Source organism: Clinocottus analis, unplaced genomic scaffold (genome assembly GCF_023055335.1).
Source record: "Clinocottus analis isolate CAN_PGR_092001 unplaced genomic scaffold, fCliAna1.0.p SCAF_3, whole genome shotgun sequence".
Taxonomy (NCBI): Eukaryota; Metazoa; Chordata; class Actinopteri; order Perciformes; family Cottidae; genus Clinocottus; species Clinocottus analis.
This window is the reverse complement of record NW_027176042.1, coordinates 2,344,208-2,357,650: the sequence shown is the minus strand read 5'-3', so window position 1 is coordinate 2,357,650 and position 13,443 is coordinate 2,344,208. Positions and strand designations below refer to the sequence as shown.

Sequence of the window (13,443 nt, the reverse complement as noted above, 5' to 3'; positions counted from 1 at the left end):
ACAAGCAAGACAACGGAGAGCTGTGACGAAGCAGAATGAGAGACGCAGTTCTTACTGAGGGAGATGGCATGGAGGAGATGAGACCTCTTCCAACCCTTTCATCCGTTTGTCTCACACATAAAGCGTGACGCTATAACGCCTCTCTCTCTCTCTCTCTCTCTCTCTCTCTCAGCTGCCTCTCCTGTGTGAACGGATCCTTCCCGTGTCACTGGTGCAAGTACCGCCACATGTGCACCCAGAACGCCAACGACTGCTCCTTCCAGGAGGGGCGCGTCAACGTCTCCGAGGTAAGACTCATCCACTGCGTCGCCGCTGATGTCCCCGTCGTCATGTCCGGTCCCGTCTGCACGAGTGTGGGCTGATTCCAGCACTGTGACTCAGGAGATGTGTTTGTTTTTATCTCCCGCTGGCGGCTCGGTTCTGTTCCCCACATGTGAGCACAACTTCTAGCAACACAGGAACAATTTGCACTCACACACCTTTACCCTCACACCTTCTGTGGCCTTCCCTCACATCGCCCTGCTGTGTGTGTGTGTGTGTGTGTGTGTGTGGGCGCTGTGTGTGTGTGCAGCACTGGCTTTTGGCATCGTGACAACAGCTTGTTTACTGTGCTGCAATAATTCTGTCGCGGCCCATAAGGCCATAAGCAGGCCGGAATGAATGACTGTCTGTGGAAACGCTGCCTTGTTCTTACATAGCCAAATGCTGCATTAGCATAAAAGCTAATATCAATCGTGCCGAGTGGCGGCGGCGGCGGTCGGGCGACGCGAGAGGCATAACAAGTGTTTGTGGACTGCTGGAGTGTATACAAGGATATTAGTGATGGACGCACAGCGGTGCTGTGCTCTCTTTGTGCTTCCCTCTTTTCTTTGGCTCTCTTAGACGCCACAAACACTGTCTTGCATATATTAAGAGGCGCAGAAAAATGCTTTCAAATGCATATCTCCTCAATGGACTTATGGATGTAAATCCACTGTAGCCCCAAGTGACTGACAGCCATGCCTGTTCTTTATCTGATTGATGCCTCACACACACACACACACGCACACACACAATCCCGGCCCTATCTCGGTGTGTTTGTGCTCTGACTCCCCCGCTATCTCTGCCCAGATTAAAGCCCCTCCTCGTTGGCCGGCTTGAATCACCGGCCTTTATTAATTGGTCAACCTTTATCCAATTACTTTCCCCTTTATCTCTTCCCTCAACCGGAGCCGTGCAGAATCCCAAACACGGGCACGCTGAACCGCAGCCTCCCGTCCAAAGCGACACGCGGGCCCGGCCTTCACGCCTCACAGAGCTAATGTTAGCGGATTAGCGCGCCCATCTGCAAGACACGGGGAGAGCGCTGGCTGGCGCACTCGCAGCCGAGAGGCCAGAGGGGCGACGGACGGATAAACAGGAAGGGCCTGCAGTGACGACAGGAAAGCAGCGTGCGCAAACAAACACGTGAAGTGTGTGGTGATGTCGATGCTGGCGCCTGGATAGCAGGCAGAGTGGAACACGGATGAGAGTCCCTCTGATTAATGGCGTTTAGATGTCAAATATTTTGTTGCACATCTCCCACAACACAGTGCTCCATCTGCTGCGTGTATATATGTATATTTGGGGCAGTATGTTTTGAGGTAGACCAGGATGAGCAGTAACAAAGAGAGGGAAGGAGACGGATGGAGAGAGAGAGTGAGGGAGTGGAGGGGGGCGAGAGAGAGAGAGAGAGAGAGAGAGAGAGAGGCAGCAGGAAGAAGAGAGGACGGACCGGCCGGCTGACAGAGAGACCTCTCCTGTCACCTCGGCTGCCCAAGAAACCTCCGACCACATGCTCCACTAGAGAATCCATCATCTGCACCGTCACACACACACACACACACACACACACACACACACACACACACACACACACACACACACACACACACACACGCGGTCGTTCATCATCCTTCTCCGAGCTGCCATATCCATTAGATGCGCTCTCAATGCACCAACAAGTACAGCTCTTCCTGTAGGCTAGACTTATCCTTCTCCGCTCCATCTCTCTCTCTCTCTCTCTCTCTCTCTCTCTCTCTCCACCCATCCTTCACCACTTTGATGCTCATTCACCCCATCTCTCCACCCCCCTCCCCCCCTCTCCCCTCCTCCTCCATCATACTTCCTTCTCTTCACCTTGCCGGCTTTGTGTGTGGATTATAGATAGTTCAAGAATTGAGGAAGAGGACAGAAATGTGCCTCTCTTCCTTAATCGCATATTGTTTACTGGTGGAGAGGAGATGGGCTGGCACGCCATCAGGGTCGTGTGTGTGCATGCGTACGTGTGTGTGTGTGTGTGTGTGTGTGTGTGTGTGCACCCTTAATTTAGAGCTCAAGCGGTCCTCTCTCCCGCTGCAGCTCAACGCTGAATACAAATAGCGGCGTTCAGAGCTCCTGCAGGAGAACACAGACGGGATTAAAGGAGACTCCTCGTCACCGCGGAGCAAAAGGTGTAGGTTCTCGTCCCATCGGCTGCTCCAATGGGACGAGTCCTAAAGCATCAGGACCAGGAGCTAAGCGAGCAGCGGGAGTCTTCGTCGCAGCTCTGAAGGAGTCTTCGTCGCAGCAGACGTCTCCTCTTACGCTTCACTGCTCTGAGACGCTTCCTTTTCTTTAAATCTTTTAAGTGATTATTTGACGTGGCCCCTCCCACTCAGCCGTGTCTGCAACCTGTAATTTGTTCTCTAAATTACAGGTTGCAGAATACGTTGTTTTCTTTTGACTGTGAGGTAAATAAATAGTAAGTTAACACAAATGCAATCCAATAAAACAGAAAGAGGTAAATAAAAATGTATCTGTGTCGAGAGAGGGAAAGAAAAGGATCGACAGTCAGCAGGGGGAGGAAATAAATATAATGAGTGACATTTACAAATCAAATATGCATGAATCAACAACGACTCCAAACAAACAACAAACAAATTGTGGAATTAAAGAGCGACCGGCTGGAAAATTGCGGCGGAGGAATAAAAGTTACTTGAAAAACAAAGAAAGCTCGAGAGAGAGAGAGAGAGAGTGATAGAGAGAGGGAGAGGGAGAGAGAAAGGAAGCGGGGAGAGGGAAGGAAGGAGGGAGGGAGAAAGGGAGGAGAGAGAGAAAGAGGAAGGAGAGATAGAGAGGTAGGGACAGAGGGAGAGAGGAGGGAGGGAGGAGGGAGAGAGACAGACAGAGGGAGGGATGAGAGCGAGAGAGGGAGGGAGGGAGGATGGGGGGAGGGAGGGAGAGAGGGAGGGGAGGAAGAGGGGAGAGAAGGAAGGAGGGAAGGAGAGAGATGGAGGGAGGAGGGAGTGAGAGGGAGGGGGGAGAGGCTGCATTGAAGGAAGTCTCCTTGTTTCCTTTGCTCAGGTATCCTTTCCTCCCTCTCTTCCTTTCCTTTTTGAATGAACTTGATTGACAGTTCGTCCCCCCCCCTCCTCCCCCTGAAGAGAGAGATCTCTGAGCCTCTCAGCTCTGGTCCTGGTCCTGGTTCTGGTCCTGGTTCTGGTTCTGAAGACGCTCCGTCTCTCCGTCAGTTAACTGAATGAGATTTGTGTGCAAAACGTTTTCTGTCTCTAAACTTTCTGGAGCGTTTCTACAATTTAATTTCTCTCTGTGTGTTTTTGTCGTTTTGAGTTTGAACTTAACGCACAACAGATTGACTCCTGAAACAATGCTGCCATTGTTTGTTTTGGGGTTGGAGCAGACGTCACGTCCATAACGTTAACACATTCTTACACATGTGGTTTCGTGGTTTGCATCCAAGTCCAAACTCCACTTTCGGTCCGGATGTAGATATTATAAACATAATGCGTTGTTATGTCCTGTGGCGCCAGTGATGATGTCACTCTTTGTGAATTCATTCTGTCCCCTCTGCATGAATGCATGAAGGGTTGAACCACCTCGTCTCTCTCCTCCACCTTCTCCCTCTTCCTGCTCCTGGTGGAGAACTTTTAAAGCAATAGTTTGACGTTTCTGGGGAAATGTTTCTTGCAGAGTTTGGGATGTACATGTTTTTAATTAGTGCGCTCCAGAGATGCTCGTAGGCGGATCGTGTTGCCTTTGAACAGATCCAAGGCTGGAGCTTTCCTCCCATTTCAAGTCTTTGTGCTAAGCTAAGCTATCTGGATGCTGGAGCATCATGTTTACCCTGCAGATATGAGAGCGGGATCAATCCTCTTGGACAAAATATTCCTTTCAATACGCTCGAAAACTCCTCTAATCTTATATATATATCTATATATAGATATACGTCAGTGTTTATCAAAGCATCGTGCTGGTAGACACTCGTGTATTCACACACAATTACACAAATGTAAAGTTAGTGGATGACACACAGTCCCTCAGCGCTGCATTAATACGAGGAAAAGCATAACAATACGCAGGAAGACATCTTCACCTGAACCAAGACACTGACAGCCTGCCAGCACATTCTTAAAGAGTCCCACAACACACATGCTTCCTATCTTTCCTTTCTCTGACACACACACACACACACACACACACACACACACACACTCTCTCTCTCTCTCTCTCCGTGGCTGAAAGGGTTATTTGTGATGGAGGTGTGAAGGCCCCAGACCGTGACATTCTGGCACACTGTGTTTACCCTGACTGCTGCTCTGACACTGAGCAGAAACACACACACACACACACACACACACACACACACACACACACACACACACACACACACACACACACACACACACACACACACACACCCTCTTAAGAAGGACATCCCACACATTGTAGGCCAAGGCTGCTTGAGGGGCCTCGCTGTGTGCACAGTTACACACACGTGTGTGTGTGTGTGTGTGTGACTGTCACTGGTTCTTATCAGGACGGAGCACAACCAGCAGCAGGGAGCTGCAGGGGGCGTGTGGGTGGGTGGGGGGGGGGGGTGGAGAGGACAAGTGGTTGAATAATATCCACCCTTCCTTCCCTCGCTCCCTCGCGGTGTCTTTATCAGATGTAATATCCGTCCTCTCTCCTCATCATGGTGCTTTATTGTTTTGCCCCGTCTCTTCCCACGCTGAGCCTCCACATCATGTCAGCTGGTCTGCTTTTCTGTTCCACAGACTTCCTTCTGGTCCCTCCGCCCTCATCTTTAACTTTTCTTTCCATACAAAACTCTTTTCTCTTCATTAGACCATGCATTGTCTCTCTCCACCTCGTGGTGTTAGCATCCTGTTAGCATCCTGTAGCACACACACACACACATGTGCCTAATATCTGGAGAGTATGTTCCTCAGCCATATTTGATGAAATAAACAAATAGAGGATGAACTGGGTGGAGTTGGGAAGCAATATGTTCTCCCAAAGACAGTCAGAGTGTAACGCGGACTAGATGTCAACACAAAGAATGGAAGCGCACAAACAAACTACACAACGGCGGAGCGGCCTGACGGCAGCGAGCGGCAGATCACACCCAGAGGGACGCAACCTGCTCTCCAAACGGAGAGCGACGTGGAGGGAACATGGAGAGGAAGTGAAGGCGACGGGGGAAGTGACCACAGACACACGGAGCCGGGCCGTGACGGTCCAGCGTTTAACCGGGTCGCGTCAGGTCGGGTCACGTCGCGTCACGTCGGGTCACGTCGGGTCACGGCGGGTCGGGTCGGGTCGCCTCCAGCTGCTCAAACTGCTCCTGACGACGCGCCGGCTTCAGGAAACTTCTGCAACGCGTGTCCACGAGTCAATAGTCACATCTCCACCTGCAGGATCCTATCAGACGCTGCTGTGCACCCCTCTTATGTGTCGAGAGAGAACAACGGGGTGTGTGTGTCTGTGCGTGTGAGTGTGTGTACTGTTTGCATCAGTAAAGGAAAAAGGCGAGAGAGGAGATGTAATCTGGATTCCTTCTCTTGTGTGCACAGGCGTGTTCGTATGCTCGTGCACGCTCTGTCACAGATGCATGCAGATGTCTCTCTCTCTCTCTCTCTCTTTCTCTCTCTCTCTCTCTCTAAGCTTATCTTCCTGTTCTTGCCTGTGTTTTTCTTCACGTGGTTGAAGCGTCCTCGTTGAGCATCAATCCCTCTCCAGCAGGCGGGGGAGCAGCAGCCTGTCGTCCTCTCAGAAGTGTGCTCAGTGGGCAACAACTACACAAGCAGCCATCTTGGTGGAGGAGGGTGGAGTTTAGCACATGCAGCTTTCAGTGTTATGCAGATTCGAAGGACACTTCCTTCTAATTGGTTGAAAAGTGTAAATCCAGTTATGACATTGAGAAAAGTTGAAGCCGACACGCTCGGCATGAAGCAACGAGCGCGCTCACGCTGTACGGATGATGACATCACGGATGCACGAGCGTGTCTACGTGTCGGTGACGGGTCTGCGTGGTTTAATATTTCAGGCCGTATGAAATCTTAATTTCCGCAGTGCTGATGCTGAACACGGATGAAGATGGCAGTTTCACCAGCAGCGAGAGGGAGAGAAACATGCAGAGTCACTGGGAGAACGGCAGCTGGAGACGAGATGAATCACCTGCGAGAGAGAGAGAGAGAGAGAGAGAGAGAGAGAGAGAGAGAGAGAGAGAGAGAGAGAGAGAGAGAGAGAGAGAGAGAGAGAGAGAGAGAGAGAGAGAGAGAGAGAGAGAGAGCGGGCTGGAAGAGGAGGAAGAGGAGAAAGTGTAGCACGCCGTCTTGTCCAATCTCACATGAGCATCTCCTCGTCTCTGTCACCTTCAGTTCACTGAGAAGTAAAGAGGGATGAACTGGAGTCTAGTTTGAGCTGAGGGTCAGTGACATGGAGACCTGGAGGTGGTTACTGGTACCACCAGGTTCTGATATGGTCCCAATGTAAAGCCTTAAAGACCGTACAGTGGGTTTATTTCCCCCACTATGCTTACCTTCATTGTAAGCTGCAGAGCCTCTCACAGCTGAGAAAGAACAGTGGTGCCATATTCCTGATTTGCCCCCTGGTGGCTGCCGGCGTCGGTGCGTCCTGCAGACGACGCGCTGAAGCTCGGTCGTGTGTTTCCTAAAGAAAGAAGACGTGCACGCTTTCACACAAGCAGAAGCGTCGTTTGTAGTGCTTCATATTGAAGTGTCAACGCGTTAGATGAAGACGAGTGTGTTTCATCTGCTTCACGTTCTTCTGAAGAAACACGTGCAAACTCTCCGTGAACCTTTCCAGGTTTGATGACCACCGTCGGGTTAATTGTGTCCGTACAGCAAAGCGACATGTACGTTACGCTAATGTTGGCCTCCATGCCCACTTCTTAATTTATTTATTTGCAAAAAAAAGCAAAGCGTGAGCGCAGAAGCGAGGTGTGCAGGAGGGAGAGCCACGGCGGCAGACAGGAGAGCAAATCTGCCTCTGAAATCAAGGTTTGTCTTTGAGAAGCTGAAAAGCAGAAGGTTTGATCGCTGCTGACATATCTGGGTTAGAATGATAACAGGATGCCAGGAGTCTCCCCCTCCCCCACGCCATGAAAACCCACGAGAAGAAAGAAAGAGACGCGAGGAAGAAAAGAAGACCCGCTGAGAAATTATTCACACATTCCTGCTTTTTTTTAAAAAAAAAATGTTTTATAGCAAACTATGGCTCATGTGTAGGTTTGGCAGCTTGCTTGTAAGTCAAGGATAAGGGATTAGGAGAGGAAACCTGTGTGTGTGTGTGTGTGTGTGTGTGTGTGTGTGTGTGTCTGGGTGGTGCATGTATAGCAGCAACACATCTGGAGGTAGATTGAGCTCCTGCTCTGAGAGACTTTGATAATCCGCGCTGAATAACATTCATGACACGCGTTCCTCTGCATCTCGCTTTAATTCAAGACTCCTCTCTGTGCTCCCTCACTCCTCTGCACTCGCTCCCTTTTCCCATTTACTCTTCATCTCTCTCTCTCTCTCTCTTTCTCCCCCCATCTCTCCCTCCGTGCATCACCACTCTGCGAGGAAACCAAGGACGTGGGCGGACAATCTCACATTCCCTTTAAAGCTTCAAAGTCCCTTTCTTCCTTCTCTTCCATCGCTCCTGCACCGTTCTACATGTTGCTGCCTTATTAAGTTGTTCCTCTCTCGCCCTTCCTCCCTCTCTCTCGCCCTTCCTCCCTCTCTCTCTCCATCCCTCCCTCCCTCTCTCCACCAGTGAGTGTGTGGCCGGTCACAGAACATCTCTGTGCTTTCTGTCTGCTAATGAGCCGGCCTCAACTGCACACACACACACACACACACACACACACACACACACACACACACACACTTTGCACATGCTTCCCTGTACATGTGTTGTGTAGGCGCCGCACCGTGCAGCTCATGTAGATGTGTTTTTTCTGTTTGTCGTTTGTCTCATCCCTGTAGTTGGTACGAGTCCCAAAAGATGTGTACACACACACACATACAGACACACACACACACACACACACGCACACACACGCAGCGCGGCTGCTGGCCAGCTGCTCCACGCAGGGATCTGCGGTTGCAGCTCTGACATTGTGATGTATGACACCATATTACATGGCTTGTATTAATTAGGGAATGATTTGGGAACAGACTTCCATTAATGATGTGGACGGGAATTAAAGCACAATAAAAAAAAAAAAATGTCCTCATGTGCTTAATTATGATGAATGCTGTTCATCCTCTGAAAAGTGATTCTGCTCATGTGAGAAGCGACCGCTCGTACGTCATCGTCTCACTGCGCACGCTTCACTCTCTTCCTCTGTTTTTGCTTCATATTTACAGACTTCACATCCAGAAGGATGTGTGTGTGTGTGTGCGTGTGTGTGTTGTTGTTTTTGTGGACCAGAAAGCATCAGACTCGTGATGCTGAATCTGTTCCCGTCCTCTTTCCCTCTGGAGTTCCTCGCAGCCAAAACACGCGACACATGTCATGCACGTTACTCTGGATAAAAGGATCCGCTGCCACGTATATTGTGATATATTATTAATGCACCGTGGATTATAAAAAGAAGGAGACGGCGCTCTTTAGTTCAAGGTTTCCGTCGCTCTTTGGTTTCCCTCCGTGAGACTTCTGTCCCACAGCCGGGGGGGCATGTCGACAGATCCTTTGTCAGGGTCTGTGACACACACACACACACACACACACACACACACTCTGCCCCTCTTATTTGTACCGGCGTGCCCCCCCTCGCTCCTCTGTGACCACCCGTGCCATCTCATGTCTCCCGTGGGCTTCCCCGTATCGCTTTACTTCATTATTTAGCGTGTTATTTCTTCTCCTCCCTGATCTATAGTCTCCACATCACAGAGGCGGCTCATTCATTATTTACGGGTGGACTTGGATTTGGGGGGTTAAAAAAAAAAACAACCAGACACCCTCCTCATTACATATGCTCAGTGTTTTTAGAGCTTTATTCATTTATATCTTGTCAGAGCCTTCAGAACTCTTTTGGCATTTTAATACATTTATTTATTTATATGGCGTCCTGCTCTTGTTCGTCTTCATCGTACCCCAACCTCGTCTGCAGTACGTCTTTTCTAATCTCTCACCTTCTGCGTGTCTGCATGCACACACACACAACACACACACACACACACACGCGACGGTCCGCCCGCTGAACACTTGTTTTATTAATTTCTTCTTCTTCTTCTTCTTCTTCTTCTCGTCCAATCGGTGTGGACCGCCGTGGTGCCGTACACATCAGACCGCATGGCAAATGAAGGAAGGAATATTTTAGAAAAGGCTTGACCCAGAACGACAGCTGCTCTGCAGTGAGAACGCTCGCGGCGACAAGAAATACTGTCATCTGAGCATCAGAGAAATATATATAGGTCAAGCAATGTAATAATAATAATTTTGTCAGGAATAATGGTTTGGGCTTGTTTTTGTCTGCAGAAGATATTTCCTCTGTTTGTATGCAGAGCGTTTTATAATATATACAGTGCATGTTCATAATCTACATAATCATACATGCCTCTGCTGTTAACAAAGGGAAACAGTGGCGCTCGCTTCAGGCACAAAGCTCCCAGCAGCCTTTGAGGGAAAACACACACGGAGATGGGGGGGGAGGGAATCTGGGGGCGGGGCTTCGCTTACCTCCAAAACACAGGTACAAGCGCACGCCGTCCAATCAGGGCGGAGAGCTCGCTCCACGGCTACGGGCCGGCGCTCGTGCGTCTGCTCGGGAACAAAGAAGTTTTGCAGGTTTTCTGTCTCCACGTCTGCTGATGGAGATGTCAGGATGCAAACGCGGTGATCAGAATCTGGGACCGGAGCAGATGTTTTTCGCGCCTTGTTTTGGAGCGGAGGAACCATCTGTGGCGCGCATTCCTTCACGCTTCATTTCCACTTCACGCACACGCGTCGCTTCGCTATAAAAGGCGCTCGCCGGGTGCAGGAGACGGCGTGAACCTCGTAATGAAGCGCGCCGCCGGCGGGGGCTCCTCGGGGGAATTTCAGTGGAGAGAAACTCGGCTCCATCGACAACCTGCACCCATCGCTGAGCCATTTACAGCGTGCACGCTATCACTGATACAGAGTGTAAACATGCACACATTTAAAAGAACACACCTCTCACTACACACTCTCTCCTGCCTCCTCCTGAAGGTTCACATCTGGCCGACACAGCCACAGCATCCGTCTCCACAGATGAAGTAAATGCTCGGAAATCAGGGAAAAGGGAGTAAAAGATCTCTTCAAAGGAATCCCTCTGGTGAAATATTGTTCCTCTGCTCTCTGTGTCCTGAACGCCGGCTTTGAAGTGTTTTGGCGCCTGTCACAAGTACTGATTTCTCTTCTCCTTTGTCCTTTCCCTCAACGTCCTCTCCTTCTCCGTCCTAACTGCACATCTCGTGTTTGGGATCTCTGAACTCTTCCATCAGTGAGCTTCCCCAACTCATCCATGGGATATTGGCTTTACAGTTCGGTCAGTCTTTCATGTAAAGTGCTGACAGGACACTTTGTTCTCTTTCCTGTCTCCTGTTTCCTGGCATGTGGAGAGCATCTTCCGCCTCCTTATTGCACACGGGTCGTCCGTGTTTGCTGTATTTGTGTCATGCGTAGGTCTGCCGTGAGGAAAGGACAATCAAACAGCTGAGCTGACACAAAGTCAATAGAGGGATGAATAAAACATCGGTGAGCTGCGGCTCGCACTAGCGGCTACGCTAGCTTCTGACACGGTTAGCTCAAACCGCTCTTTCATTCCACTCGGGCACCTTTGACAATGCCAGCCCAAAGCTTCTGACTCGAGCGTCTTTATTTCTACTGAGGCGGGACTTCAAAAGCCACAAGTACAAATTAATCTCTGCTTTCTTATTCTCTCTCTCCCTCTCTCTCCCTCCATCAATTTCCAAGTGTCGTCCGAGGCTCCAGGCTGTTCATTAAGTGGCATGTTGTCGGGGTTTGGGTACGTGGCTTCGACTGTTGGATGGAGGGGATGCGTAAAGAGACAGAAGAGGTGTTCAGACGTTCCTCTGAAATGTCTTCTCTCTCTCCTTTGTCTTTCCTTTTCTCTTTCTCCTTCCCTCACACGGCTTCACCAGTTCCTGGTTTCACTTCGCTCTGTTCCAGATCAAACTCCTCTGCTCGTACCTTCTCGCTTCCTTCCCTGTCTTTCACATGCTTTTCACTTCCCCTTTTCTCTCCACTCCCTTCCTTTTCTCCTTCTCTCTCTCCAACACACACACACTCACTCAGTCCCTTCTCCCAGTATGACTTGTGTGTGTGTTTGTGTGTGATCGGCTGAGCAGCCTGATGAACAGACTCCTCATTGTGTTCATGCTGCGTGGTCGCGCTGCAGCGTCTCATGTACGGCAGCTCAGAGGAGAGGAACGAGGGTCCGCTGCATGTTTTCTGATCCAAACCCTTTATGTCCACACGCTGCATCGCCTGCAACTGGACTCCGTCGGTTCCGGGCTCTTTATCTCTTTGCAGTGTCTCAACACAGCGGCTGTACGTGTTTGGGTTTCTTGAGGTGAAAGATTCATCAGAATCCACCGTTTCAAGGCCCTCGTCCTGTCAGCGGCGCTCTGTCTTGTTGTGCTTTTGGCTGCTGGACGCAGGGCGGGCGAGTTCCACCCCAGCTTTAACTCACGTTGTGTACGACGTGTCCTCCGCCCTCTTGTTCCTTCTCTCGCTCTCCGTGTGGACGAGACCTGCACCGCTGCCAAATCACGGCGCGAACGCACTGAAGTGACTTCATTCCTTCCAGCACACGCACACATGCGAGTCTCTGAAACGTGGCACACGGAGCGGACGCTCCTTGCTCATCGTGAAGGGAACACGTGCCGGCGGAGCCGCACATTAATCCGACTGTACATTAAGAAACGTGTTTGTCCATATGCATTCATGTGAGGACGCACGCCCGGCCCTCCAGGGGTGTGTGTGTGTGTGTGTGCACATCAGTCACTGACGTTAGCCAGAGCTGACCATGTTCATGAGCTCATTACTCCCCACATGGACACGCTGCAGCCTTTCCTCCTGCCGTAACACTGCAGCAGTGTTGTGATGCAAGTGGTTTTATTGGGTCGATCATCTATTGTGAACTTTGCATGAAAGGCTCTGTTGCTCCAGTGTTGCCGTGCAGCATTTATACATCTGGTGCAACGCCAGTGGGAGTGTTGCACAAGCCTGGAACACATATGCAGACGGCGTCCCGGCAGCTCTTTACTGCGATGTGGGAAATCTGGCGTGAATTCAAATGCAACCCACAGCTTTAACTCGTTCACAAACAAGTGATTTATTTCATCACTCCTCGTCTCATGTGCTGTTGTTTGTACCTTGTTTGCTTGCTGTTCTGACTGTCTTTCCTTCCATCAGGCTCACCGTGTCTGTTGCGTTGTCTCTGCAGGACTGCCCTCAGATCCTTCCCTCAACCCAGATCTACATCCCCGTCGGGGTGACGAAGCCGATCACTTTGGCCGCCAAGAACCTGCCGCAGCCGCAGTCGGGCCAGAGGAACTACGAGTGTGTGTTCCACATCCAGGGGGAGACGCACAGCGTGCCCGCCCTGCGCTTCAACAGCACCTCCATCCAGTGCCAGAAGACAGCGGTGAGTCACAGGGGTCGGGAGACAGGCATTGTGGGTAATCTGTTGTCGTGAGTGAAGCCGTTGGAGGCTGGTCGCGCTGGAGAACTCGGCGTGGGGTGGTGGTGTGTTGTCGTGACATGATGGAGAGAAAATAAGTGGATTGACGTTGTTTGGTCCCACACACTACCAAAATAAAAGCACACGATGGAAAGCGCTGGTTATTAACCCTTTAAGCACGGAGCCGTCGGCGCCGACAGAAAGTAACATGCAAGCTGGAAGCAAGACTCATTTTACCCTAAACAACGCCGCGATAAACAAATCTCTATAAAACCGCATAAAAACCTCTAACATGGACTCTGAATGCTTTATGCAAACAAAACTCTTTGAGACGATGTAAAACAGTTAAAGTTTAATTTCTGTCATCTGAAAAGCTTCATTTTTAATCGTTTAGAAATATGATGCAAATTAAAATACATTTCTTTACCTTTTAGTTTTTACAGACGGTTTTAAGCCTCTAAACA

General features: G+C 50.2%; 1 protein-coding gene across 2 annotated transcripts in view; it reads left to right on the top strand.

The window, feature by feature from the left end:
* Nucleotides 1-13,443, top strand: part of plxna1b (plexin A1b) — a 164,034-nt gene that overhangs the window by 99,888 nt on the left and 50,703 nt on the right. For both annotated transcript variants that reach the window (XM_068593452.1, XM_068593451.1), the window contains exons 9-10: nucleotides 173-287; nucleotides 12,743-12,943. In XM_068593452.1, the coding sequence (XP_068449553.1) occupies nucleotides 173-287; nucleotides 12,743-12,943 (316 nt within the window). The remainder of the gene's footprint in view (nucleotides 1-172; nucleotides 288-12,742; nucleotides 12,944-13,443) is intronic.